The sequence below is a fragment of the Cetorhinus maximus genome, chromosome 7 (genome assembly GCF_964194155.1).
Source record: "Cetorhinus maximus chromosome 7, sCetMax3.hap1.1, whole genome shotgun sequence".
Lineage (NCBI taxonomy): Eukaryota > Metazoa > Chordata > Chondrichthyes > Lamniformes > Cetorhinidae > Cetorhinus > Cetorhinus maximus.
The window spans coordinates 112590180-112618088 of record NC_135885.1 but is presented as its reverse complement, the minus strand read 5'-3'; the positions used below and the strand labels follow the sequence as shown (position 1 = coordinate 112618088).

At 43.4% G+C, this 27909-nt stretch overlaps 1 protein-coding gene across 3 annotated transcripts in view; it reads right to left on the bottom strand.

Moving 5' to 3' along the window:
• dct (dopachrome tautomerase) overlaps nt 1-27909 on the bottom strand; it is a 43236-nt gene that overhangs the window by 2993 nt on the left and 12334 nt on the right. For all 3 annotated transcript variants that reach the window (XR_013577151.1, XM_078545919.1, XM_078545920.1), the window contains exons 3-6: nt 27267-27367; nt 21670-21836; nt 19913-20092; nt 9303-9441 (exon numbers count right to left, since the gene is read on the bottom strand). Coding sequence is in view for 2 of the 3 variants with exons in the window: in XM_078545919.1 (XP_078402045.1) it covers nt 9303-9441; nt 19913-20092; nt 21670-21836; nt 27267-27367 (587 nt within the window). In the remaining variant the exon portion in view is untranslated. The remainder of the gene's footprint in view (nt 1-9302; nt 9442-19912; nt 20093-21669; nt 21837-27266; nt 27368-27909) is intronic.

The following is a 27909-nucleotide window of genomic DNA, read 5'->3' as shown; positions in this document are numbered from 1 at the left end:
AAGATTAGTGACAAATGGCAAAAATCATAGATACTTTATTTTACTATATAAGTTAAGATGCAGTTGGAATACTGCTAGGTAGATACATCATATAGTTAAGTTGCTCCTATGTTGCACTGCCAGTCTGAAATCAGTGACTGTAAATCTAAACAGTTTGTAAGACCTGAGTTATGCTGCAAGCTGCACAGTGACAACTTTCACCAAGTTTTTGAATATTAACAAAATGCAAGTTAGCATCAAATCATCTGACCCATTGTGTTATCCAACATTATGTTTCTTATGAGGCAGGTAAGTGACATCACCCAGTGTAGAGAGGCCTTGGCTCTGCTCCTTCTGACCTGACTGACCTTGGAAGACGCAGGTAGAGGTTCTGCCCCTTACATCTAAAACAGGTTTTTAAAACTCAGCAGGTTCTGCCAGACTCCCAGTTGAGTAGCAGCAGATGGCCAACTGAACTACCCCGAAAATCCAGTGCTGAAGATTTGACCCACAAGTAACTCTCGTAGCCTATTATTCAGTCTTAAAACCATCAAGATCAAGCTATTTGATTATAAACTGCCACATATGTTCAATGGCGTCCATTGGTCGACAAGGAGCTGATGCTGCAATAAGCTTGATTCAAAGTCATAGATTTAGATTGTGACCCCTGCCAGCTGTTTGTGGATAGAAAAGCTGAGAATGCAAGAAATAGGATTTTACTATCCAGTTTGTCTGTTTTGGAGAGATATTTCTGTGCAAGATTGTAGAGCTCTGAGATTTCAGAGGGATCTGGCTGTCCTAGTGCATGACTCACAAAAGGTTAGTATGCAGGTACAACAGGTAATTAGGAAAGCTACTAGAATGTTATCATTTATTGTGAGGGGAATTGATTACAAAAGTAGGGAGGTTATGCTTCAGTTGTACAGGGCATTGGTGAGACCACATCTGGAGTATTGTATACCATACTGGTCTCCTTATTCAAAGAAAGATGTAAATGCATTAGAAGAAGTTCACATAAGGTTTACTAGACTAATATGAGGAATAGGCGGGTTGTCTTATGGGGAATGGCTGGACAGGTTAGGCTTGTATCCACTGGAATTTAAAAGAGTAAGAGGCGACTCAATTCATACCTTTAACACCTTGAGGGGTCTTGACAGGGTGGATGTGGAGAGGACGTTTCTTCTTGTGGGAGAATCTAGAACTAGGGGTCACCGTTTAAAAATAAGGGGTTACTTATTTAAGGCAGATGAGAAATTTTTTTCTCTCAGAGGGTTGTGAGCCTTTGGAACTCTCTTCCTCGAAAGGTGGTGGAAGCAGAGTCTTTGAATACTTTTAAGGCAGAGCTAGATAGATTCCTAATTAACAAGGGGGTAAAAGGTTATCGGGGGTAGGCAGGAATATGGGATTGAGGTTACATTCAGATCAGCCGTGATCTTTTTGAGTGGCAGAGCAGGCTCCAGGGGCTGGGTGGCCTACTCCTGCTCCTAATTCGTATGTTTGTTATGTTCGTATGTTTTGTGTTGGGGGCATGTGGAATATTAGACCTAATTTTGAAAATTTACCCTGGAACTAGTTTTAAAATATACAGACCTTGTTTCTCCTCAATAATTGCTATAATATATAACTATCATTGCGCTGCAAGACCTCTCTCCTCAATAATTAGCTATTACTAATCTTGAATCCTTTGTTTGTCAGATTGTAAAACATGTTGTTCTTGATAAAAATGAGGCAGCAATTATGAATGACTTATAGCCCAGTTTCTCCGTACATCATCACCTTAATGTGCTGGAGAGACATGTACATTCTGATGATCCCTTGATCTGTCGAGAGCTCCTTGTTACCAGAAGGGCCACCTATGAGAGTAAGGTAAAGGGAAGGTGCCACTCAAAGTGTGGTCCAAAAAGTCCTCAATAACAGAACAGGCAAAGGAAGTCTGTGTGACTCACTGGCTGCAAAGGCAAAGGAAAGGCAGCAGCGGCAAGGTGGTTCTGGTCTTTGTGGTTTGACACATCACCGAAACTGACCACCAACCTGTCAAGATCATGTGGACAATGACAGTACCCCAAGGTTTCCATGTTTAATTAAGTCACACACAGGCTCCTACCAGAGTCTATCTGCCAAGTCCTGTGGCAATGGAGGATTGGTGATGGGGACAGGACTGTGAACCTGGGAGTTCCTAGTCAAAAATCTGCACACAGGTGACAGATGCATGAAAGTGGTTGGACACCTGTCTTGGGACAGAGCTGGCCTTTGGCAAAAGCATCTGTGCATGAGCAGCCCTCTTCAAGACACCCTCTGCTCACCCCAAATGGGGAGGGGCTAGAAAAGGTGCCCTAAAAAGAGGCCGTCCCCCAACTCCTGACTGGGGAACCTGTGGGATAACCACCTTTGTCATCAAAGAAAGTAAAAACTCTAAATTTTGCAACTTAGAATGTTAGAACACATCAATAATGTCAAGCATAACAGTCTGGAAAGTAAAACTGATATTGTATCACATGAACTACCAAGACTCCAAATTGACAATGCCTTGCTCTGTGAAACTTGCCTTCTTGGGGAGGGACAACTGAAGGAACAAATGGGGGAATCCACCTTCTACTGGAAAGAAAAGGCTGAGAGCGACCCTCGTGCCCATGAGGTTGGCTTTGTCATCCAGATTAAGGTACACTGCCAGAACTCCCCAGTTGTACAAATGAAAGACTCATAACACTTTACCTTCAGTTTAGTCATGCCCAATAGTCCACTGTCATCAATGCTTTTGCCCTGACCCTTGACTCCAATGAAGATGTTAAGGAAAAGTTCTATTCTGACCTTGATGAAGTCCTCACTACCATCCCAAGAAAAGAAATGATAATCTTTCTGAGGGACTTTAATGACAGGGTTGGCCGTGACTCCGATGTCTGGAGAGGAACCATTGAGAAGAACAGGGTGGGAAAAGCCAATGCAAATGGCAACTTCCTACTAACCAGTGTAGCCTCGTTATAACAAACACTTCTTCCACCAGAAGGACAAATGGAGACATCCTAGATCAAAATATTAGAAACTCTGGATTTTGTCATTGTTCGGGTCAAAGCTCTAAGTGATGTCTGTATCACTCAATCCATGTGGGGGGCTGATGCCTGTTGGACAGATCATCAACTTGTTCAATTGGTGATGAATTTCCGGCTAGCACCAAGATATTGCATGGTCCAAAAGTCTAAGAGGAAGACGATCAATGTTTCAGCCCTAAAGCAGACCGACCGAAGAGAGGAATTCCAATTTCAGCTCGCAACCAATCTGGAAAATCATCAATTACCCAACTCAATTCCAGAACAGTGGGATCAAATAAAGTCAGCTGTACTAGACTCCTGTGTCCAGACCATTGGGTTTGAGCATCATCGTCACCAGGACTAGTTCAATTGATTGTGTATGTCTGTTGTCTGTTCTCTGTACTGTTAGCCAAAGCTGTGGGTATGGTTTCAGAGAAACAGAAACTGAAAGCAAACAGAAGCTTGTGGCTGCACACATTTTTAAATGCTTTTGTAATAAAGTCCTGCTCATGCACAGAATCTGAGTGCACCATCTCTGCAAATTTGCGAGGCATAAAACACAATAACTGGTGAAGAAAATGTAGGATAGTTTAAACTTCATTTCTTCACCAAGAGATCCACCCATGCCGTGGGATCAACGGATTTCGGGGTTCAAGTGTATGGATGGTCCGGATTTAGCAACAACCCGCAAGAGGGTGATATGATACCTTGTCCCAGAGCTGACGGTCAGCAAGTATTCAAGCAGCTCACAGAAGACGATAAGGCTTCTTATCGATAAGTGCTCTCAAAAAATACTTCAGGCCAAAGAAAAGTGTGATGATCAAATGCTATGCATTCCATCAAGGATGCCAGGGAAATAGTTAGCTCATAAAACAGTATGTGGCAGTTTACGTCCACATGTAAATTTGGCACAGTAACCAATTAATTAATTTGTGGCCAGTTAATTGAAAAAAAATTAATTCCATGAATTGAGGAACACCTCATGTAGGATTATGATTTAACTTTGGGAAAAAAGCCACAACCTTGGCAGTCCAAATCAAATCTACTGTTTGATTCAAAGAGTTTACATAGAAATGCATACTTAGACTCAGGGTCACAGACACGGTTTGCCCAACCAGTTCATGTCTAAGGGTTACAGACAAAGAGACCTCAGCGGGCTCATCAGCACTTGCCCCATCATGGTCAGATCCCCTCAAAAATATGCCCAAATTGTGGAGGTACCCGTTGATCCACAAAATCATGTCCAGCTCGAGGAAAAAAGTGTCACTCGTGCTCAAAAATGAATCACTTTGCAAAGGTGCAGAACATTGAAGAAGAAGACTTTATTAGTTCAACACATGGAGGAATCTATTCCTGAGTGAAATATGACATGTGTATAGCATCACAAACAGTAAAGCACCAGGTCATTTTAAGGAAAGGTCAATCGAGATGGTGGGCATTTCAGTGTCACTTCTCATTGATGTTGGCATGTACATTTCTCTATTGAGTGACAAACTCTACCATCATTATTTTTCACAATTTTCTTTCATTTCTGCAACAGGCGCTCTTCAAGCTTACAGTGTCTCTATTATTCCAGTTTTGGGAATTATAATAAAAATGTCACCCTAGACAAGTTCATGTTCTACGTAGCCAAAGGCAACATTTGAGAGTAAACCTGTTTGAATAAGCTTGGCTTCAAACTTGATGACCCCACCGGAGTACATATTGATGTGATCGATGACATTGACTATGTATAACAGTGTCCTTTCTTGTTTTCCAGGTTTGTGGAGATTAAGGGGTACTGTCATGCTCCTCACATTGACATATCAATTCTGCCAGTTTCACAAAATTTGTGACAGTTGCCACTTTGAATCCATGTTGAAGTATCACAGGAGCTGAAACGATTTGAAGCAGATAGTGTCATTGACCAAATCCACTCATTCCCATGGACATTGAACCTATTCATTGCACAAAAATGGCAAACTTAGACTATGCGTCAACCTTAAGGCAGCTGCAATCATTCCAATATGATCCAAGAATTATCGGCTTCATTTCATGACACCACAGTCTTCAAGAAGCTAGACATATGATGGATTTGTCTTCAGATTCCACCAGCGGCACAAAGTCAATATCTTACAACTTCTGCTACTCATGAAGATGTGTTTCAGAACCATAGAATGCCCTATGGGCTCCTAGCGCATTCCAGAAGATTGTTCCTTGAGTCTTGTCAGACATTGAGGGGACACTCAACCTACTTAATGATGTCATTGTCCATGGAAGGGACAAAGCAGAACACAGTTATCAGCAGTTATTACTCAACGCGTACAACACAATTTGATGCTCAACAAGGACAAATGCACATTTGTGGCATCAGAGATTGACTTTCTAGTGTACAGAGTGACAGCAGTTGGAGTAGCACCTACACATATCAATATACACTTTTGACCTTATCTAATGTAAAAGAGTTGGCATCATTCCTCAGTACCTCCAAATTTTATCATAAGTTTGTTCCTAAGTATGCAAAGGTCACAGAGCCCCTTTGGGAGCTAGTGTGCAAAGATGCCCAATGTAAATGGACAATCGCACAGCAAACAACTTTGACATGTTAAAGGCAAAGGTAGCATCTCTGCCAGGGCTTGTGCATTTCAACTCACATGCCGAAATATATGTCAAAACAGAAGCATTAGGAAATAAAATTGGAGCCATACTCTCACAGTACATTGAAGGGAGTGAATGATAAATCACCCACATGGCACAGCCATTGTTGGAATCTGAAAGCAAATACTCTACTGGTCAGTGGGAGGCACTAGCCTGCAACTACACTTGTGAACAATGGCACATGTATCTCTATGGTAGAAAGTTCATTCTCCGCACCCATCACCAAGCTCTGATTATATTGTTAGCCACATTAGGATCTGGCCATCGGCCTCTACACATCTACAGATGATCAGATTGTCTTCATCAGTCCAACTTTGAGGTCAAGTATCTCACAGGTTCACACAGCTGAGCTGACATGCTTAGCCACACTACTATCGCAGACAGTATTCATGATAACAAAGCAACTTGTGACATTGAAGACTACGAGTTCACAGTGATTTCAAATGCAATTTTGCTTGTTGATCATGATCTACATAGCAAATAGCTGGAAATCGCTACAACAAATGTGATAACCATCACTTCCATCATTGACATTTTAAACAAGCGTTTACAAACTGGGATTTGTCAGAGACTATCAGCACAGACAATGGACCGCAGTTTGTTTCCAGTCAGTTCACAGAGCTTCTACAGAATTCACCATCATCTGATACTGTGATATAACCTGCAATCGAATGGTAGTGTCAAACGACTCAACAGGATGATCAAAGACAGTCTGAGAGCCAGCATGTTAGAGGAGAAAATGTTTGAACAATCCATTCATTTCCTACTTTGCACATATTGATCTACCTCACAGTCTCAGAATAGGAAGACACTGACTGAATTTATGACTGTTTGTAACCATTTTTAAGTCATCACTGCCATCCAACGAGAATGTCAAATCGAAAGCAGAAGAAATCGCAAAGCAACAAGGTTTACACTTTGACAAGCGAACATGCACAAGGAAACTGCAATTCAAAATTGGATTTTGGGTTTACATCAAACGGCCAAATCAAGACCACAAGCTCACATCATCTCTATCAGGACAAAAGCAGATCAAATGGTTCCTCAGTGCCAACAGTTATCTTTTGGATAACAACCTAAAGTGGAAAATGAGACACTTGATTGTGAGAAGACCTGGATATTTTGAGGACAGTGATTGTGAGTATACAAATGCAATGTTGATCATTCACTTCATCAAGCTGATCATGCAGAACTACAACCTCACCTCAAGATCTCTGCGCCATTTTTAGCGACCTACATGTCTCAAAGACTATTTCTGTGCCTGGGGAAAATAGACACTCTGAACTCTAAGAAATGGCTTGATGTATTTTGTTGGTTAGGATGGTTTAATTTAAAATAAGGTCATTTAGTTTTACAAGGGGTAAAAGGAGATGTGTTCAATTGTTCAGTGTTTGATGTGTGTGTCTGTTGACTGTCCTGTATGCTGTGTGCTGTTAGTCATGCCTGTGAGTGTGGTTATGGAGAAGCAGAAACTGAAAGCAAACGGAAACTTGTAGCTGCACACATTTTAATTAACTTCTGTTCACAAATAGAAACTGGTGTGTGGCATCTCTGCCTATCCCTGAGGCATGAAGCACAATAGAGAACAACACCAAAACTCTTCATTGCATTCACCAACCTGACCAATGCATTTAACTCTGTAAATTGTGAGACTGTAGATTGTGCTTCAGAGATTTGAATGTCGAAGAAACTTCATCACAATCCTGCAATTGCTTCATGATATGACCGCAAGTCATGAGTGGGAGATCTGAAACATTTGCCTTCAAAATTTGGACCGGGGTCAAGCAAGGACGTCTGATGCCCCGATACTATCTACAATCTACCTAATAGCTTCTAAAACAACTTGGACAAAGTCCCAGAGAGCTGAGGCGGGCCTTCTGACCAGCCCGCTTCGCCACTTGCCCACCCCCATGGCTGCCTATGATCCACTTCCAGGTTCGATGCACCTGATTCTATCCCAACCCCGCCTCCTGTGAAAATTGGTGTAACGAGGTCCTTTGAACTGAGGCTGCTCTGCCATGTTGGGAAATTTCCCAACTTGAGTTACCCGTCTTGATCGCAAAAATCTGGCCCAGACCATGAAACCCATCACATTTCTACCTCCCTTCAGCTCTGAACAAGAGTCATATTTGACTCGAAATGTTAACTTGGTTTATCTTTCCATAGATGCCACCAGACCTGCTGAGCATTTCCAACACATTGTTTTTATTTCAGATTTCTAATATCTGCAGTATTTTATTTTTATGTTAGGGCCAGTAAGCCTGCCTGCATGGAGCACTGACACCCTGGTTCTGCCCTGGAGCTGGGGAACCAGCATGCCATCTGATGGCACAAATTTACATGCCTGCCCACTTCCATTGCTGCTACACCGGGCTTAAAAATTCAGCCCAGAATATTTACTGTCCATTTGTATACAAATATTCTTACATCAGAGATCACAGGGCGACTCTTATATTCATGGTAGAACCAAATTCCAACTACAAACCACAAACAGATATAAACATAACTATCACAGACAGTAGGATAGATTTTGCCGCTAAGTGATATTCATGCAGCGAGCTGCCTAACCATCCTAATAGAAGGCACAGTCCATTTTGTGGTTGGGCATGATTACCATACTGCTGGGGGGCTGCAGGCAGAAAACAAGCACCCTGAGGTATCCTGCTATCTCTCAGGCAGTGCAAAATTGAAAGGCCCAGAGGCTGGCCGAGCTCAGAGAAAGGTATAGGTTCAAGGGAAAAGCCAGTGAGCATGCCAACTCCTCCACCCACACAAAGGTAAATAAAAGCTTCTTATTTCAACATAAATGAATACAAATTTGCATTTAAAAAATAAACAGCATTACAGGAAACAGGTACAAGATTACTGGATGTTAAATAAAAAAACTCATTCACATGCAGAGTTTCCCTGATGCCCACTCCAAGTAGGCAAAGAGACATTTTAACACATTTTAATATTTCAGCGAAGCTTGAACATACTTTAGACAGACCACAAAAGAACATGTTATGTTCAGCAAATCATCCAGAGATCTTGCAAAAGTGATTCCCACCCAACCGCCCAGGTCTTGCTCACATGCTCCATGTCAGGACCACAGGCATGCAGGGTGGAAAATACACTTCTTGAAAACAAAGGACTTCATCTAACCATTATTTACTTCAACTTAAATGTTATGGATGACAGAAGTTCACAAATGCACACATACGCACAGATATGAAAAAAACATTCATAACTCATGGAGCATAAAGATTCTTCTTTAACCCCACTTCTTTTCTCCATCCTCTATGTGATTCTATTTTGAAAAATTGTAGTATCTAATAATTCCAGTCAGGCAAATATATCTCCAACCATTTCAATTCTCATGCACACCTTAAAGTTTTGAAACTTAAGGGAATAGCGGCAAGTTTACAGTATTCTGATAGTAACATAATAAGAGTTTTACAAACATTAAAGCTCAAATGTTAACAAGTAGCAGCATTGTGAAAGTGCACTGAGGATACACCCTTAAGGAAGAAAAATCATGCACTGTATCAAGTAACAACACAGCAGCACGTTTGTTGCCATTGGCAAAACAGGAATCATATGGTCTTAGATGGAGCTATGGTAGGATGGTTATATAGGAGGCAGAACCATTCAATTATTTTAGGTGAGCTAAATACATACCACAAAAAGTGGATCATTTGCTGCAGAGTGTGCAAAAGCATTTGTTCCATTCAAAAAAGAATGAACCAGGTTATGAAGACTCGGAATTTCACTAGTGCTAGTTTCACCATCTGGTGTATCAAATCCCTCAAGGGCATTTCTGAAAGAAAAATCAGGAGTTACAGTTCTATATGGGTATACAAAGATTGACAAATCTATAGACAGTAGGAATTCCCATTAATTTGAGGAGTGCTTAAATTGAACAATTTAAAATAGGTGAGTTTGCTCAGAATTTTATTTTCAGCAATGAAGGGGGAGAAGAGAAAGAGGGACTATGTAAAACAATGAGTTCAACATTACAAAAGTACTGTGGCACAATAGGGCTTAGTTTTGCAAATCAAAACCTTAAAAATTGGTTTAAAGTAGCATAAGTTTTCATTCATGTCGTAAGCAGTTTTCATAATGCATTAATTGGATTCCTACAATGTGCCTAAAAAATAACACAATACTAGGTATCTAAATTGAGCTCTGAGTAGGAAGAATAATATTTTGTCAGTCTTGAAAAACATTATTGTGCAAATTGTATTGAAATAATCTGAGAATTCGCCTCTTTGAACCGCATATTATGTGTAAATCTTGGGGCTAATGATTTAGCTGCAGTTGCCTGAATTCTAATCCAAGTAACCAATCCATCACTTACTGGTAATTTCCTTTAATGTTACCCCTTCACCTTTAATCCTTTCCCTCAGCTGGTCAAGATTCATTGCATCCGAACTGTTTTATTTTGTGATATTTATTCAGCAAAATCTTATCTCCACAGAGCTCAATGAGAAACAGCCTCAAAAAGACATTTCAGAAAAAAAAACTAATAGTTTATGACATTATATCCCTTTGAGCACTCTGCTAGCATCAAAGGATTCAATATTTATATCCTCCTTCTGCATTGCAAATGATACCATGCAAGTAAAGCCACATCAAATTCCACTGAATATTATGAAATAAGTTCAGGGGACCTGGCATAGTGCTAATGTTACTGGACAAGAGGCTCCGACTAATAGTCTGGGGATTTTCCCCTCTCTCTCTTTCAACTTTTTCCCATGTTACATGGGGTCGCCACAATCCAGTTGATCTCGCTTCTCCATTAATATTGACCAATATTTTTGGATTTGGTGGGTGGTTTTACAGCCAACTGCCCTTCCTGCCACTAAGCCTCCCAATTTAAACTAAAGCTCTGGGGATAAGAGTTCAAATCCCACCATGGCAGCTGGTGGAATTTAAATTCAATTAATTAATAAATGTGGAATTTATGAAATATAAGTAATGGTGACTATAAAATTACCAGATTGTTGTAAAAACACATCTGGTTCACTTTGGGCAGAAAATCTGTTGTCCTTACTTAATCTGTCCTACATGTGATTCCAGACCCACAGCTATGTGATTCTTTTAACTGCCTCTGAAATGACCTATCAGGTCACATAGATGTACCAAACCACTGCAGAAGAGTCGAAAAAGAATAAAACTGGATGGATAACCAAGCATCAATCTAGGAACTGGAAACGAGAAAAACACACTCTTCCCATGCTATCCTGCAAAGTCATCCTTGCTAACATCTGGAGCCTTATGCCAAAATTGGAGAGCTGTCCCACAGATTAGTCAAGCAACAGCTGGACATTATCATACTCAGTTCAATTGTACCTTACAGCCAATGTTCCAGACTTCTCCAACACACTCCCTGAACATGTCCTGTCCCACTAGCACAGTGGTATACACTCAGGAGTGAGTTTCCCTGAGAGTCCTCAACATTGAGTGCGGACTCCATGAAGTCTCATGGCATCAGGTCAAACATGGACAAAGAAACCTCCTGCTGATTACCATTTTTCACCATCCCTCAGCTGATGCATCAGTACACTTCCATATTGAATAAGACTTGGAAGAAACACTGAGGATAACAAGTGCACAGAAAGGACTCTGGGTGGGGGACTTGAATGTCTGTCACCATGAGTGACTTGGCAGCACCACTATTGACCAAACCAGTTGAGTCCTGTAGGGCATTTCTACCAGTCTGGCTTGCAGCAGGCGACGAGGGAATCAACAAGAGGAAAAAAACCTGCTTGACCTCATCTTCACCATTCTACATGTTGTAGATGCATCTGTCTGTGACAGTATTGGGAGGAGTGACCACTGCAGTCCTTATAGAGAAAAATTTGTCTTCACACTGAGGATATCGTCTATCGTGTTGTGTGGCATTACCACCGTGCTAAACGAGATAGATTCAGAACAGGTCTAGCAGCTCAAAACTGGGCATCCATGAGGCACTATGGGCCATCAGCACCATGGCCTGGTATATTCTTCACTCCACCATTGAGCCAAGGGATCAACTCAATTCAATGAAAACTGTAGGGGAGCATGCCAGGAGCAGCACCAAGCATGTCTAAAAATGTAGGTCCAACATGCTAAACAGTGGGAGCAGCATGTGATAGACAGAGCTTAGCAATTCCACAACTGAAGGACCAAATCAAAACTCTGCTTGCCCACATCTAGTCATGAATGGTGGTGGGCAATTGAACAATTAACCGGAGGAGGAGGCTTCATAAAGTTCACCATCCTCTGTGATGGGGGAGACCAGCATGTTCGTGCAAAAGACAAGGCTGGAGCATTTGCAACCATCTTCAGCCAGAAGTGCCGAGTGGATGATCCATCTTGGCCTTGCACTGAGGTCCCAAGAATCACAGATGCCAGTCTTCAACCAATTCAACTGACTCCATGTGCTATCAAGAAATGGCTGAAGGCACTGGATACAGCAAAGGCAATATTCCGGCAGTAGCACTGCAGAATTGTGCTCTAGGACAGCAGTTCCCAACCAGTGTGCTGTGGCGTACTGATGTACTTTTGGGGACTCCAATGAACCTTGGGCATTCCATGTGTGCACCAGCCAGGAACATGCGCAGTTCAGATTCTTTACATTCATCAGGCCCAGGACAGGCCACTTACACCTGCGCAGAGAGAGAGAAAAATGAAGAAGGACATGAAAACCAGGGTCAGGTGATTGGGTGTGGAGCACCTTCACCAGCAAATGTCCCAAAGCAAATCCCTGCAGCCACTTACCTAACTGCCAGAGATGCCTGCAAAGGATGCATGCAGGTATGATCCATTACACAGCAATGCTGAACTATTGGACAGCATTTACACTTAGTGGTGGCTTTTATTTTAGTGGTAACTAGAAAGAGAAACTAATAAGTATTGCCAGAATGTGATGATCAGTGAGAATGGAAAGCTATGAGTGTGGGGCTATTGGTGAATGGGGAGGCATGGTTGAGGTTACTGATATCACTCATGATTAATATGAACACGTAGACTCCTGGTAGAAAGGGATTTATAGCATCCCTTCCTCTTTCGCCTCATGCTCCCATTTCTTAGCTTCTCACCTTGTGGTTGTGCATCATGCAGCATACCACAGCCAAATTCAATACTGCTCAGATGAGCACTGCAGGGCTCTTCTATAATGGTCCAGACAGCAGAAGATATTGCTCAAAGTCACTGTTCATAATGTTGCTTGTGGCAGCATAGCTTTCATTGTAGGCCCGCTATACACATTTGGATGGGCTCCTAACCAGCCTCATCAGCCATGTCATGAGGCAATAGCCCTTGCCACTCAGTAGCCAGGCTTTGACTAGCCATGATGGTTCAAATACTGGTGGACCAAAGGACTTCTGCAGAATGAAGGAATCATGGCTGCTGCCAGGATGATGCACATTCAGCTGCATGATGCGTTGTATGTGGTGGCATACTAGCTGCACACTGAGGGCTCAGATGAGGAGCACACAAGGCAATGTACACACTGTCAATTGCATCCTGCACCTTCAGGAAGCTGGCAATCAGTGCAAAACCTCATGATCCAACAGAGGGCGCTGATGAGAAGTGACTGAAGCATTCTGGGAGAAGTCACTGCAGCCACCGCGACTCAGGAGGGAATCGAGGAGGACCCACTATCAAAGAACGGAATAGCCCCAAACATTACATTGCTGTAGTGTTTCCATCCCTCCCTCCTCCTTAAACCTAATAAAAAGAGAGGAAGAGGCACTGCCTTCAGGAGTGCACTAGACCTGTGAGGGACACTCTTCTGAAAGTGGATTTTAAAGAAAAAGCAGCTGATTGGTGAGTAAATCCTGGGAGCAGACTTGGAGGGAGGAGCACCGGAGCGGTGAGCTCGGGGCACAGAGTAACTGAAGCAAAAACTGAAAAAGTGACATCACAGGAAAGCTGTGACCTGATTGGTTGGTAGGAAATCTGCACCAAATTTGGAAAAAAAAAGCACTGCAAAGCTATTTAATAAATTAATTATCTAAGTCAAGATGGCTGGGCTGGTGATGTGCTGTAGCTGTATGATGTGGGAGCTGGCAGATCCCATTGCGAGCCGCAATGACCACATCTACAGCAAGTGTTGGTTGCTGGAGGAACTCCGGCTCAGAATTGATGATCTGGAGTCCGAGCTCCAGACGCTGCGGCACATCCGGGAGCAGGAGAGTTACCTGAACGCTTTGTTTCAGGAGGCAGTCACACCCGGTAGATTAAGTACCTCAAGTTCGGTCAGTGTTCAGGGTCAGCAGGATGTGACTGCAAGTGAGGCAGGTAGAGGGATCCTGTGTTCAGGAACAGAGGAGCCTCAGCTCTTGACCTTGTCCAGCAGGTACGAGGCACTTTCTCCCTGTGTGGATGAGGAACAGGGCTTTAGGGAGGATGAGCCAGCTGACCACGGCACCGTGGCACAGGAGGCCATTCAAGAGGGGGGAGCAAAAAGACAAGTGGTAGTTGTAGAGGATTCTATGATTAGGGGAATTGATGGCATCCTTTGTAAGCAGGATCAAGAGTCCCGCATGGTATGTTGCCTGCCCGGTGCCCGGTGAGGGACATCTCTGACCGGCTTGAAAGGATATTGGAGAGGGAGGGGGAGGATCCAGTTGTTGTGGTCCACGTTGGGACAAATAACATAGGTAAGACTAGGAAAGAGGACCTGTTTGGGGATCATCAGGAACTAGGAACTAAATTAAAGAATAGGTCCTTAAGGGTTATAATCTCCGGATTACTACCCGAGCCACGTGCAAATTGGCATAGGGACGCGAGAATAAGGGAAGTAAACATGTGGCTAAAGGAGTGGGTTAGGAAAGAGGGGTTCCATTTCGTGGGGCACTGGCATCAGTATTGGAACAGGAGAGATCTGTACTGTTGGGATGGTCTCCACCTGAACCAATCTGGGACCAATGTTTTAGTGAAAAGGGTAAATAGGGTGGTCAACAGGACTTTAAACTAGAAAGTGGGGGGGGGGGAGGGAAAGGTAAAACTCCAAGAAGTATGACTAATGGGAAACAAAGCAGCAGGTTAGCATGTGGGGGGGTGGATTCAACTTCATGGAAAATTATGAAAAAACTGAAAAAAAGGAGAGCCCAGGAGAGGCCATTAAAGTCTCCAGAACACAAAATAGGACAGAGTGTTTGGAAAGGGCTAGAATCTAACTTCAAGCACATCAAATAAAGGGACGACAATGAGAAAGGGGATGGGAAATACAGGACTGAAGGTGTTGTATCTGAATGCACGCAGTATACAAAATAAGCTAAATGAGCTTGTGGCGCAGATTGAAATTGGCAGGTATGATGTGGTGGGCATCACGGAGACATGGTTGCAAGGGGATCAGGACGGGGAGCTAGATATCCAAGGATATACATTCTATCGAAAAGATAGGCAGGTTGGCAGAGGGGGTGGGGTTGCTTTGTTAGTAAGAAATGAAACTAAATCGATAGCAAGAAATGACGTAGGGTCAGATGATATAGAATCTGTGTGGGTAGAGTTGAGGAACCGCAAAGGTAAAAAAACCATAATGGGAGTTATGTACAGGCCTCCAAACAGTAGTCAGGATGTGGGGCACAAGATACACCAGGAGATAGAAAAGGCGTGTAAGAAAGGCAAGGTTACGGGGGGGGATCATGGGGGATTTCAACATGCAGGTAAACTGGGAAAATCAGGTTGGTAGTGGATCCCAAGAAAAGGAATTTGAGGAATGTCTACGAGATGGCTTTTTGGAGCAGTTTGTGGTGGAGTCCACTAGGGGACAGGCAATTCTAGATTTAGTGATGTGTAATGAGGCAGATTTGATAAGGGAGCTTAAGGTGAAGGAACCCTTAGGAGGAAGTGACCATAATATGATAGAATTTACCCTGCAATTTGAGAGGAAAAAGCTGGAATCAGATGTAACGGTATTACAGTTGAATAAAGGCAACTACAGAGGCATGAGGGAGGAGCTGGCCAGAATTGACTGGGAGATGAGCCTAGCAGGAAAGACAGTGGAACAGCAATGGCAGGAGTTTCTGGGAGTAATTTGGAAGACACAGCAAAAATTCATCCCTAGGAAGAAGAAGCATACTAAAGGGAGGACGAGGCAACCATGGCTGACAAGGGAAGTCAGGGACAGCATAAAAGCTAAAGAGGAAGCATACAATGTAGTGAAGAGCAGTGGGAAACCAGGGGATTGGGAAGCCTACAAAGACCAACAGAGGACAACTAAAAAAGAAATAAGGAGGGAGAAGATTAAATATGAGGGTAAACTAGCCAGTAATATAAAAGAAGATTGCAATGGCTTTTTTAGATATATAAAGGGTAAGAGAGAGGCAAAAGTGGACATTGGGCCGCTGGAAAATGACGCTGGAGAAGTAGTAGTGGGGAGCAAAGAAATGGCGGAGGAACTGAATAGGTACTTTGCGTCAGTCTTCACGGTGGAAGACACGAGTAACATCCCCAAAGTTCAAGAGAGTCCGGGGGGGCAGAGGTGAGTATGGTGGCCATTACCAAGGAGAAGATGCTAGGAAAACTGAAAGGTCTGAAGGTGAATAAATTACCTGGATTACACCCCAGAGTTCTGAAGGAGATAGCTGAAGAGATAATGGAGGCGTTAGTGGTGATCTTTCAAGAATCACTCGAGTCAGGGAAGGTCCCAGAGGACTGGAAAATCGCTAATGTAATCCCCCTGTTTAAGAAGGGAGTGAGGCAAAAGACGGGAAATTATAGGCCGATTAGCCTGACTTCAGTTGTTGGTAAGATTTTAGAGTCCATTATTAAGGATGAGATTTCAGAATACTTGAAAGTGCATGGTAAAATAGGGCAAAGTCAACATGGTTTCATCAAGGGGAGGTCATGCCTGACAAATCTGTTAGAATTCCTTGAGGAGGTAACGAGTAGGTTAGACAAAGGAGAGCCAATAGATGTTATCTACTTGGACTTCCAGAAGACCTTTGACAAGATGCCGCACAGGAGGCTGCTCAGTAAGGTAAGAGCCCATGGTGTTAGAGGCAAGGTACTAGCATAGATAGAAGATTGGCTGTCTGGCAGGAGGCAGAGAGCAGGGATAAGGGGGTCCTTCTCAGGATGGCGGCCGGTGACTAGTGGAGTTCCACAGGGGTCAGTGTTGGGACCACAACTTTTCACTTTATACATTGATGATCTAGATGAAGGAACTGAGGGCATCCTGGCTAAGTTTGCAGATGATACAAAGATAGGTGGAGGGACAGGTAGTATTGAGGAGGCAGGGAGGCTGCAGAAGGATTTGGACAGGTTAGGAGAATGGGCAAAGAAGTGGCAGATGGTATACAGCGTGGGCAAGTGTGAGGTCATGCACTTTGGTAGGAAGAATAGAGGCATAGACTATTTTCTAAATGGGGAGAGAATTCAGAAATCTGGAGTGCAAAAGGACTTGGGAGTCCTAGTCCAGGATTCTCTTAAGGTTAACTTGCAGGTTGAGTTGGTAGTTAGGAAGGCAAATGCAATGCTGGCATTTATTTCGAGAGGACTAGAGTATAAAGGCAGGGATGTGCTGCTGAGGCTCTATAAGGCTCTGGTCAGACCACATTTAGAATATTGTGAGCAATTTTGGGCCCCGTATCTCAGGAAGGATGTTCTGGCCCTGGAGAGGGTCCAGAGGAGGTTCACAAGAACAATCCCAGGAATGAAAGGCTTAACATATGAGGAACGTTTGAGGACTCTGGGTCTATACTCAATGGAGTTTAGAAAGATCTGATTGAAACTTACAGAATACTGAAAGGCCTGGATAGAGTGGATGTGGGGAAGATGTTTCCATTAGTAGGAGAGACTAGGACCCGAGGGCACAGCCTCAGAGTAAAGGGAAGACCTTTTAGAACAGAGATGAGGAGAAACTTCTTTAGCCAGAGAGTGGTGAATCTATGGAATTCATTGCCACAGAAGGCTGTGGAGGCCAGGTCATTGAGTGTATTTAAAACCAAGATAGATAGGTTCTTGATTGGTAAGGGGATCAAAGGTTACAGGGAGAAGGCGGGAGAATGGGGTTGAGAAACTTATCAGCCATGATTGAATGGTGGAGCAGACTCGATGGGCCGAATGGCCTAATTTCTGCTCCTATGTATTATGGTCTTATGGTCTCACTCCACCTACTTGTTTCTGGCAGGAGTGAATATGCTGAATATGTTTCTCATTGTACAGAGAGGCTCATTGACCTCCCTTATACATTAGTCACTGCAAACTATCAGATGTTGCTTTTATCTCCACCAACAGCCTGGAAAGAGCTAGATGCATAAAAATTAACAGCCATGATCACCTTGACAACCACAGGCAATGCTATCCTTGCCCTGCTTGGAAGTTGCAGTTTTTAAAAATCTTTCATGGCATGTAGGCATTACTGGCTAGACCAACATATATTGCCCATCCCTAATTGCCCTTGAGAAGGTGGTGGTGAGCTGCCTTCTTGAACTGCTGCAGTCTATATTGTGTAGGTACACCCATAGTGCTGTTAGGAAGGGAGTTCCAGGATTTTGACCCAGAGAAGGTGAAGGAACAGCAATATAGTCCAAAGTCAGGCTTGGAGAGGAACTTGCAGGTGGTGGTGTTCCATGCATATGCTGTCCTTGTCCTTCTAGGTGGTAGAGGTCACAGGTTTGGAAAGTGTGGTTGAAGGAAATATGACTACAGCAGTTAACAAATTAACAGATTTCAGGCATGGCCTTTTCTGTGAAGCAACTCGTACTCAATTGCAATTACTCTCAAACATTGGTACTGCATAAAGTTGAGGTAAGAGAATTGTTCTCTGAATATTTCTGCGGAAATGTTCTCCTCCTGAGAACTCTCTACCTCCTCCCTCATCTAGCAGCTTGACCTCCTCTATGTGACCTCTCTTCTTTCTCCAAATATAGCATACCATCAACAGATGCTTTTCTTCAAGTCATGGGGCAGAATTTTGCCGTCGACGAGCAGGGGGCGGTGTCCACTTGCCGACATGTAAAATGACACGCAGTGACATCGGACGTGCGTCCCAACGTCACCGTGCGTCATTCCAATCTTCAGTTTGGCGGGCATGCACCCGGAGTCTGCTGCACGCCTACCGAACAGTAAAAGGCCTATTAAGGCCATTTAACAACCATTTGAAACAAATAATATGGCTGCCTGTCCAACCTTAAGGTTGGCGGGCAGGCGAAGAGCCCAGGCGGCCTTCGCATTTATCGTGAAACCTCATCCAAAGGTGGGATGAGGTTTCATGAAGGCTTTTTAAATTAAATAAAAATTTTTATTAAAATTCATTGACATGTCCCAGCACATATGACATTGTCACATGAGGGGACATGTCTTGAATATTTATTTTTCCTTATTTCAATTCTTCATAATCAAAGTAATCTCCCTGAGGCAGCTCTGTGCCTCAGGGAGATTTCTGCACTCTTTCATGCTCATGCGTGAAAGAGCTCAGGCCCCGACTCTCCCTCCACCCCCCGCACAGGGAGTGCTCAGTGCTTCTGGGTGCCCGTCACACTGGGCAGGCCTTAATTGGCCCGCCCTTGTAAAATGGTGATGCGCAGCCGGCGATCGGCTGTGCGCCTGTCCGTGCCCGCTCCCGCCCAGCCCACCCGACGGGGAGAAAATTCTCCCCATGCTCAATTTCCAGTGGAAGCCCTACCAGATCAGCCATGTCTGAAAGCAACATATTTCAGCATAAGATTTTAAATGATAGAATAAGTACTAGAAGACCCGCTCGACCACTCCCACTTTATTACTTAATTAAATTTTGGCAGAGTATAGAAGCCTTCCAAGGATGTGTGCAAGTATATCAGCAGCAAGAAGGAATAGCCCACTAACTGTATGTATTTAATGATCCCTTTGAACAGTGTCGGTCAAGACATTCCTACATTCTATTTAAGGTCGTGTTCAGCTATGTGAGGTGGCTGGAGTATGTGTTAAAAATGGAAGCGGTGACTTCAAATCAACAATGCACACTGATTAGCTTCATGATCTCACTGTTCTATAGGCTGCCTGCAGTCATTTGAAGGGCATGCAGAAACCCCTTTATCAAGATGGAGTTGTGCACACATCCCATCGGAAGTGTACATGTAAATTCTAGATCACAATTTTTTTTAAAACAGGCACTACACAACCAAATTTAACTCCTCAAAATGTTCAGTGAACTGGAATTTTCATGGGAATTCTCCTGATTGATATTTGCTGAGGTGCATGATAAACTCTTGAGTATATTCAGCATTTCTTAAGCAATGCTATTTCCATAAACTTTTCATTCATAGTAAAACAAATTAATGGTTACTTCCCTCTTCAAGTGTAAGTTTACTTACCTGAAGCTGAAACTAGAATTCTGGAAATAAGGTGGGGTATCAAATTCTTTAAGAGACATGCAATGGCGTACATCGTCCATGCTTGGCAGCCGAGCGCTATTCTTTTCCATAAAGCCCCTCCTGATTGGACCTTCGTTTGTTCCATTACAGAGAGTGACCAAGCGGTTATAATCATCCAAACTGCAAATTTTAAATGAAAATCACAATAATATTGAATATTAGAATGTCAATAGTAATGAGGCAATCTTTACATCAGCGATGCATGTAAGTGCCACTGATGTAAAGATTGTGAGAACTGCATAATGCCCAGTATGTAGATCTTTATCCTTTTTGGGGACATCAGTATAAAACAAGAATAAGACACAATGAGGAGAGGATAAACTTAGATTTTTCTTTGGTAGCTGTACTTAAACTAGACAGCGAATCAATTTTGATCAATATTTGTCTTGGGCCTATAATGCAAATTATTGCATTAACTGACTGAATTAATTTGTTAATTACAATAACCGCATTGGTATTGGTAATGATAGCAAGGTCATTGCATAGCTTGAAAATGATGCTATAAAAGAATTCACAAACATTATAATATAATTCAATCCTACTGCAGAGCTGTGCTTTGAAGGAGTATGGATCATAGAGTCAGTTACATGGGGCAGAATTTTGCCGTCGGCGAGCAGGGGGCAGTGTCCACTCGCCAACGCATAAAATGTCATGGGATGATGTCGGGTGGAACTCCTGACGTCACCTCGCCCCATTTAAATTTTCAAGAAGGTGGGCCCGCTGACCTGTCAATGGCCAATTGAAATCATTGACAGGACCATTTAACCAATTAAAGGACCTGCCCGTCCAACCTTAAGGTTGGCGGGCAGGCCAGGAGCCCCGGCAGCAAATAGAGAAAACATGAAACTTCATCCACCGGCAGGATGAGGTTTCATGCAGGGATTTAAAAATTGTAATAAAGTTATTCTGTAAATTATGAACATGTCCCAACGCATGTGACATTATCATATGAGGGGGACATGTAAGGGAATTTTTTTTTTTCTATTTTTAATATTTTTCAAAGTCCAGGTGATCTCCCTGAGGCTGCACTTAGCCTCAGGGAGATGTGTGCCCTTTCGTGTGCATGCACGAAAGAGTGCACTCTCCCTTTTAGGGATTCTCCCCGCCCGCACAGGGAGCGCATGGCGCTTCCCGCCAGACGTCACGCTAGGTGGGCCTTAATTGGCCCGCCCACGTAAAATGGCGGTGCAGCTCGCTTCGCTGGCGGGGATCAGCTCCGCGCCCACCGGAGATTGGGTCAGGCCCTCCTGCCCGACAGGCAGAAAATTCTGCCCATGGTGTTATAGTGCTATCACTGATCACAACATACTTACAGCATAACCCCACAATAGCAACACAGGATCTGCAAATTTACCATTATTCAAACATATAGATTTGGTCTGGCTGGGAAGTTATGTGGAGAATTGAATTTATAGAACAAGTCTGCACCCCATTTAAGATGGGACTGTGGATAGAAGGAATTAATGGCATCAGAAAGTCAGTTAAGAAAAGCATATTCTGAGTGGTAATGGACTTACAGATCACAGAGCAAGAAAGAAATAACTTGCATTTATATCATGCTTTTCAAAACTGTAAGATATCCCAACCTCTTAACAACGAACAAAATACTTTTTAAGTTTAGTCAATGTTTCAATGTAGGGATTGCAGTAATGTTTAATTCAGAACTCAAATGCAATCTGCAGTTTTTAATCACTAACCTATTGCATACAATCTCCCACCGTGAGAACCTGGAACTCTGATTTATTAATGTTGGGTTATCAAGGCTCATAGATCCCAACAAAGGAGATGTGCAGACATCACAGTCATTTCTTCCTGTGGCAAAATTCCAATATGGAAGTGCAAATGATTCATTTCCTATGAGTTTCTGAGAGACAGAAATTGGATTATGCTTCAGTGTCAAAAATATACACTAGGTCAAACATACAGTGGTTCAGTGATGTAGCATATTTGTGGTTAAGCATACTGTGCCATGAAATGATATGAAATAAACTCTTAGTTTGCAATTTCACAACTTCAGCTGAGCTAATAGGCTGAAGTTATAGGCACTGGATCAAAAATGAAAGAGGGTACTTTAGAGGAACATCTTCACCACATTTGTGTAAGAACGGATTAATTACAAAACATCTTTTTTCAACCAAACTGAAACAGTATTTGGATGGAAGCCATGAAGAAATGGGTCCTTAGAAGATCATGGACAGATTTTTATGGTCTCCTGCCGGTGGGTTTGCAGGTGGAGGGCTCATAATATTCCGTAGGTAGCCTTCCGAACCCCCCTCCTGCACCCCCCCCAAGCCTGCCTGCAATTTTACGTGGAGCGAGTGAGGCCTAGGATGGGCCACCTGCTCTATCCCCAATTGCTGCTCTTAAATGGCTCCACCTGCCAATTTTGAGGTTTACAGGAGGAGTTCAGGGACAGGGTGAAGCCGACAGGTCACCCTGCTTGGGCCTTGGGTGAGGGCCTCTGTCAAGGGCCCCCATTCCATATCAGAAACCCCATCCCTCCACAAGATTTGTATCCTGCTGGTGCTCCCTAATACCCCCCACCCCCGCCTCTCCATCAGGACCCATCCCCTCTCCCCACATCCCCAGGCTTCACCTTACCTCACCGCCATGAGACCCACTCCTCCCCCCAACACTTAACTGCTCCAGGATTTAGAATCTAGTTACTTGTGAGGGAATAAGACCTCACCCTGTATATTTTTTTATAAAATATATCGAGATATGCTCATTGCTATCTCTCAAAATTTAAAACTGGACACAACCTAAAATGGCTGAATCTATGTCTGTCTGTGACCCTTGAACAAAAGAAGCTACCTGGCAGCATCAAGGAAACTCGCACAGCATTATCTGTGAGAAACCACATGGTGGGCTGAACAGACCAAATTCAAAGAGAGCTACACAAAGTCCATCTGCAATTCATTACCCCAACTGGCCAACAGGAGTCTACTTGTCTGCTAAGACAAAGGACTTTCCTTTCAATTCTTAATGATTGAGACATTCAACAGTCTCAGGGACCCAGATGAGGGATATACACCCTTTGTCATTAGTGTGAAGAGGTGGGAGTCATGTGACATGGACCTCTGGTTTGTGGAACCAGTAAATTGCCTTGCTGTACTGCAAAGTCTCAGTCTGCCATTTTACCACTAGCAGCATCACAGACAAGGAGCTCTGGCATAGGTTGGACACCTGGCCTCATCAACACTGTTTCTGCTGAAATTTCTGTACCATCACTTTAAAGACAGATTCATCTCTGTATGCCTATCTCATTGTGTGAAGTTAACACCACTAGAAAAGTGAATTAAGCAGCATTGGTTTTCAGCTCACCAACCTCCGTGAAAGAATACCTCATTGGACTTCAAATTCTGGACTCTGGAATTCTCGTGAAACAATATTTTTTTTTTCTTGGTGATCTCTGCACCATAAATCTTTCTTTTTTCTATTCCTCTTTTACAGTATAAATGCAAAGGAGGCAACTTTGCAACCCTCCTCCTGTGATTTGAGTGTGTGCAAATTAGCTATTCTTTTGAGTTCATCCTATCTCAATTTTTCTGTGGGGCTATTAATAGAAAATTGGATCACACCAAAATTAAGGGTGTGGATATAAGCTGCTGCTTATAAAGGGGAAAGCAAATCAAAAACACCTTTATTTTTATAGATGGGTGATGAGAGGAGAAATTAGTGCTGTCTAAATTAATCCCCACCCTGTTCATAACAGGACTGATTGTAGTCCAAGCCCTGGCCTCTGCTGGTGCTGGTGTTGTTGGGAAAACATAGCTGCTTTTTTTTTAATCATTCACAGGATGTGGGCTTTGCTGGCTGGGCCAGCATTTATTGCCCATCCCTAGTTGCCTTTGAGAAGGTGGTGGTGAGCTGCCTTATTGAACCGCTGCAGTCCATGTGCTAAAGGTACACACACAGTGCTGTTAGGGAGTTCCAGGATTTTGACCCAATGACAGTGAAGGAATGGTGATATATTTCCAAGTCAGGATGGTGAGTGACTTGAAGGGGAACTTCCAGGTGAAGGTGTTCCCATCTATCTGCTGCCCTTGTCCCTTTAGATGGTAGCGGTCATGGGTTTGGTAGGTGTGGTCGAAGGGGCTTTGGTGAATTCCTGCAGTGCATCTTGTAGATGGTACAAATTGCTGCTACTGTGCGTCGGTGGCGGAGGGAGTGAATCTTTGTGGATGTGGTGCCAATCAAGCGGACTGCTTTGTCCTGGATGGTGTCCATCTTCTTCAGCGTTGTGGGAGCTGCACTCAACCAGGCAAGTGGGGAGTATTCCATTACACTTCTGCCTTGTATCTTCTAGATGGTGGATTGGCTTTTGGGAGTCAGGAGGTGAGTTACTCATCGTATGATTCCTAGCCTCTGACCTGCTCTTGCAGCCACTGTATTTATATGGCTAGTCCAGTTCAGTTTCTGGTCAATAATAACCCCAAGATGTTAATAGTGGGGGATTTAGTGATGGTAATGCCATTGAACATCAAGGGACGATGGTTGGATTCTCTCTTGTTGGAGATGGTCATTGCCTGACATTTGCTTGGTGCAAATATTATTTGCCACCTGTCAGCCCAAGCCTGGATATTGTCCAGGTCTTGCTGCATTTGGACATGGACTGCTTCAGTATCTGAGGCGTCGTGAATGGTGCTGAACATTGTGCAATCATCAGCGAACATCCCCACTTCTGACCTTATGATGGAAGGAAAGTCATTGAAGAAGCAGCTGAAGATGATTGGGCCTAGGACACTACCCTGAGGAACTCCTGCAGTGATGTCCTAGAGCTGAGATGACTGACTTCCAACAACCACAATCATCTTACTTTCTGGTAGGTATGACTCCAACCAGGATCCAGTTTTGCTAGGGCTCCTTGATGCCACATTTGGTCAAATGCTGCCTTGATGTCAAGGACAGTCACTCCCACCTCACCTCGGGAATTCAGCTCTTTTGTCCATGTTTGAACTAAGGCTGTAATGAGGTCAGGAGCTGAATGGCTCCGGCGGAACATAAACTGGGCGTCAGTGCGCAGGTTATTGCTAAGCAAGTGCTGCTTGATAGCACTGTTGATGACCCCTTCCATTACTTTACTGATGATCGAGAGTAGACTGATGGGGCGGTAATTGGCCAGGTTGGACTTGTCCTGCTTTTTGTGTACAGGACATACCTGAGCAATTTTCCACATAGTTGGGTAGATGCCAGTGTTGTAGCTGTACTGGAACAGCTTGGCTAGAGACATGGCAAGTTCTGGAGCACAAGTCTTCAGTACTATTGCTGGAATATTGTCAGGGCCCATAGCCTTTGCAGTATCCAATGCCTTCAGCCATTTCTTGATATCACGTGGAGTGAATAAAATTGGCTGAAGACTGGAAACTGTGATGCTGGGGACCTTTGGAGGAGACCGAGATGGATCAGCCACTCGGCACTTCTGGCTGAAGACTGTTGCGAATGCTTTAGCCTTATCTTTTGCACTGATGTGCTGGGCTCCCCCATCATAGTGGATGGGAATATTTGTGGAGCCTCCTCCTCCAGTGAGTTGTTTAGTTGTCCACCACCATTCATGGCTGGATACGGCAGGACTGCAGAACTTAGATCTGATTCATTGGTTGTGGGATCGCTTAGCTCTAACTATCACTTGCTGCTTATGCTGTTTGGCACACAAGTAGTCCTGTGTTATAGCTTCACCAGGTTGACACCTCATCTTTAGACATGCCTAGTGTTGCTCCTGGCATGCCCTCCTGCACCCTTCATTGAACCAGAGTGTCTTGGGCTACAGGAAGACATAGACGGGATGGTCAAATGGGCAGATAAGTGGTAGATGGAATTTAACCTTGAAAAGTGTGAGATGATACACTTTGGAAGGAGTAATTTGACAAGGAAGTATTCAATGAACGGCATGACACTAGGAAGTTCTAAGGAACAAAGGAATCTTGGCATGTGTGTCCATAGATCTCTGAATGCGGAGGGGCATGTTGGTGGGGTGGTGAAAAAGGCATATGGGACACTTGCCTTTATCAATCGAGGCATAGTTTACAAAAGTAGGGAGGTCATGCTGGAGTTGTATAGAACCTTGGTGAGGCCACAGCTGGAGTACTGTGTGCAGTTCTGGTCGCTACATTATAGGAAGGATGTGATTGCACTGGAGGTGGGGGCAGAGGAGATTCACCAGGATGTTTCCTGGGATGAAACATTTAAGTTATGAAGAGAGGTTGGGTAGACTTGGGTTGTTTTCATTGGAGCAGAGAAGACTGAGGGGCAACCTGATTGAGGTGTACAAGATTATGAGGGGCATGGACAGGGTGGATAGGGAGCAGCTATTCCCCTCAGTTGAAGAGTCAGTCACGGGGGGACACAAGTTCAACGTGAGAGGCAGGAGGTTTAGGGGGGATGTGAGGAAAAACTTTTTTACCCAGAGGATGGTGACGGTCTGGAATGCGCTCCCTGTGAGGGTGGTGGAGGCAGGTTGCCTCACATCCTTTAAAAAGTACCTGGATGAGCACTTGGCACGTCATAACATTCAAGGCTATGGGCCAAGTGCTGGTAAATGGGATTAGGTAGGTAGGTCAGTTGTTTCTCATGTGTTGGTGCAGACTCGATGGGCCGAAGGACCTCTTCTGCACTGTGTGATTCTGTGATCCCCTGGCTTGATGGTAATGGTAGAATGGGGGATATGCCAGGACATGAGGTTACAGATTGTGTTCGAGCACAATTCTGCTGCTGCTGATGGCCCACAGCACCTCATGGATACCCAGTCTTGAGTTGCTAGATCTGTTCAAAATCTATCCCATTTAGCACGGTGGTAGTGCTACACAACACGATGTGAAGGTGGGACTTTGTCTCCACAATGACTGTGCGGTGGTCACTCCTACCGATACTGTCATGGACAGATGCATCCCCTGGCCAATCAGATAGGCTGTTAGCTCTCTGAGTTGGGACTTTCACATAAGTAAGAAGTGAAAATCCCATCTCCAGCCTATTAATGCCCCTCAGAGCATTAACTGGCTGTGGAGCTGCAGTGATTGGTGGGGATGCATTCCCCATGAACTCTTCTGGTGGCCGAGTGGAAAACCCCACAACCTGAAAAATCCTGTCCCATTAATTTATAAAATTTTTGAACTGGAGATATGAAACAAGGCATATTAAGAATCCTCAAAGGTAGAGGGGTGTACAAATTGTAACATTATTTTCTGAACTCATGTCCACCCTCCCCTCTTTTTATTTCCCATCTGTTAAACCCATTTGAAAGTTAAAACAATTCACCACAATCATTGAGCTAAGCAAGATTATGGCACTGCCCAACCTGTAAATCTCTTTCCAGCAACATTAAATGGTATCGATGCCAGGTAAGAAAAGCAGGACCTTGGTGAGAAAAATCAATAGCTTTAAATGCACGACCAGGTCCTGTAACAATAAAGAAAAATGTAAGAAAAAACATATTAACTAAATTTATCAAACGAAAGTGAAAATTAGTAAATCACTATGGTGACTGCAACAGTAAATCCAAGCCAATTGTACATAAAGGACTCAGCAAAATATCCTTCAGCAAGATCCACATATTTATAAAAACATGATCATTCTGACTTTTATTTAAAGTATACTTTACAGGGCTACTGAAAAGAGTACTCCTTCAACAAAAACACAGTCTTGAAAGATCAATCTTGTTTAAGATGCATTATGCGTTATCTAGGATTTGTGAGAGCAAACAGTGCGACTGTATTCATTAGTTTTCAGTCATACTATCAAAATGGGTCTTCTGAAATGGCAAGTGTGCCTTAGGAAGGAATATAACAATGTTTTTAATGTTATCCAAATCCTTTGGAGTTGAGATTGAATGTTGAAATCCATTTCATGCTGTATATTAATGAGGCAGCATTAAACTGAATAATCATCCAGCTTCATAAGTTTCTGACTTTAAACTATAACAGGAAATGCATGAAAAATGA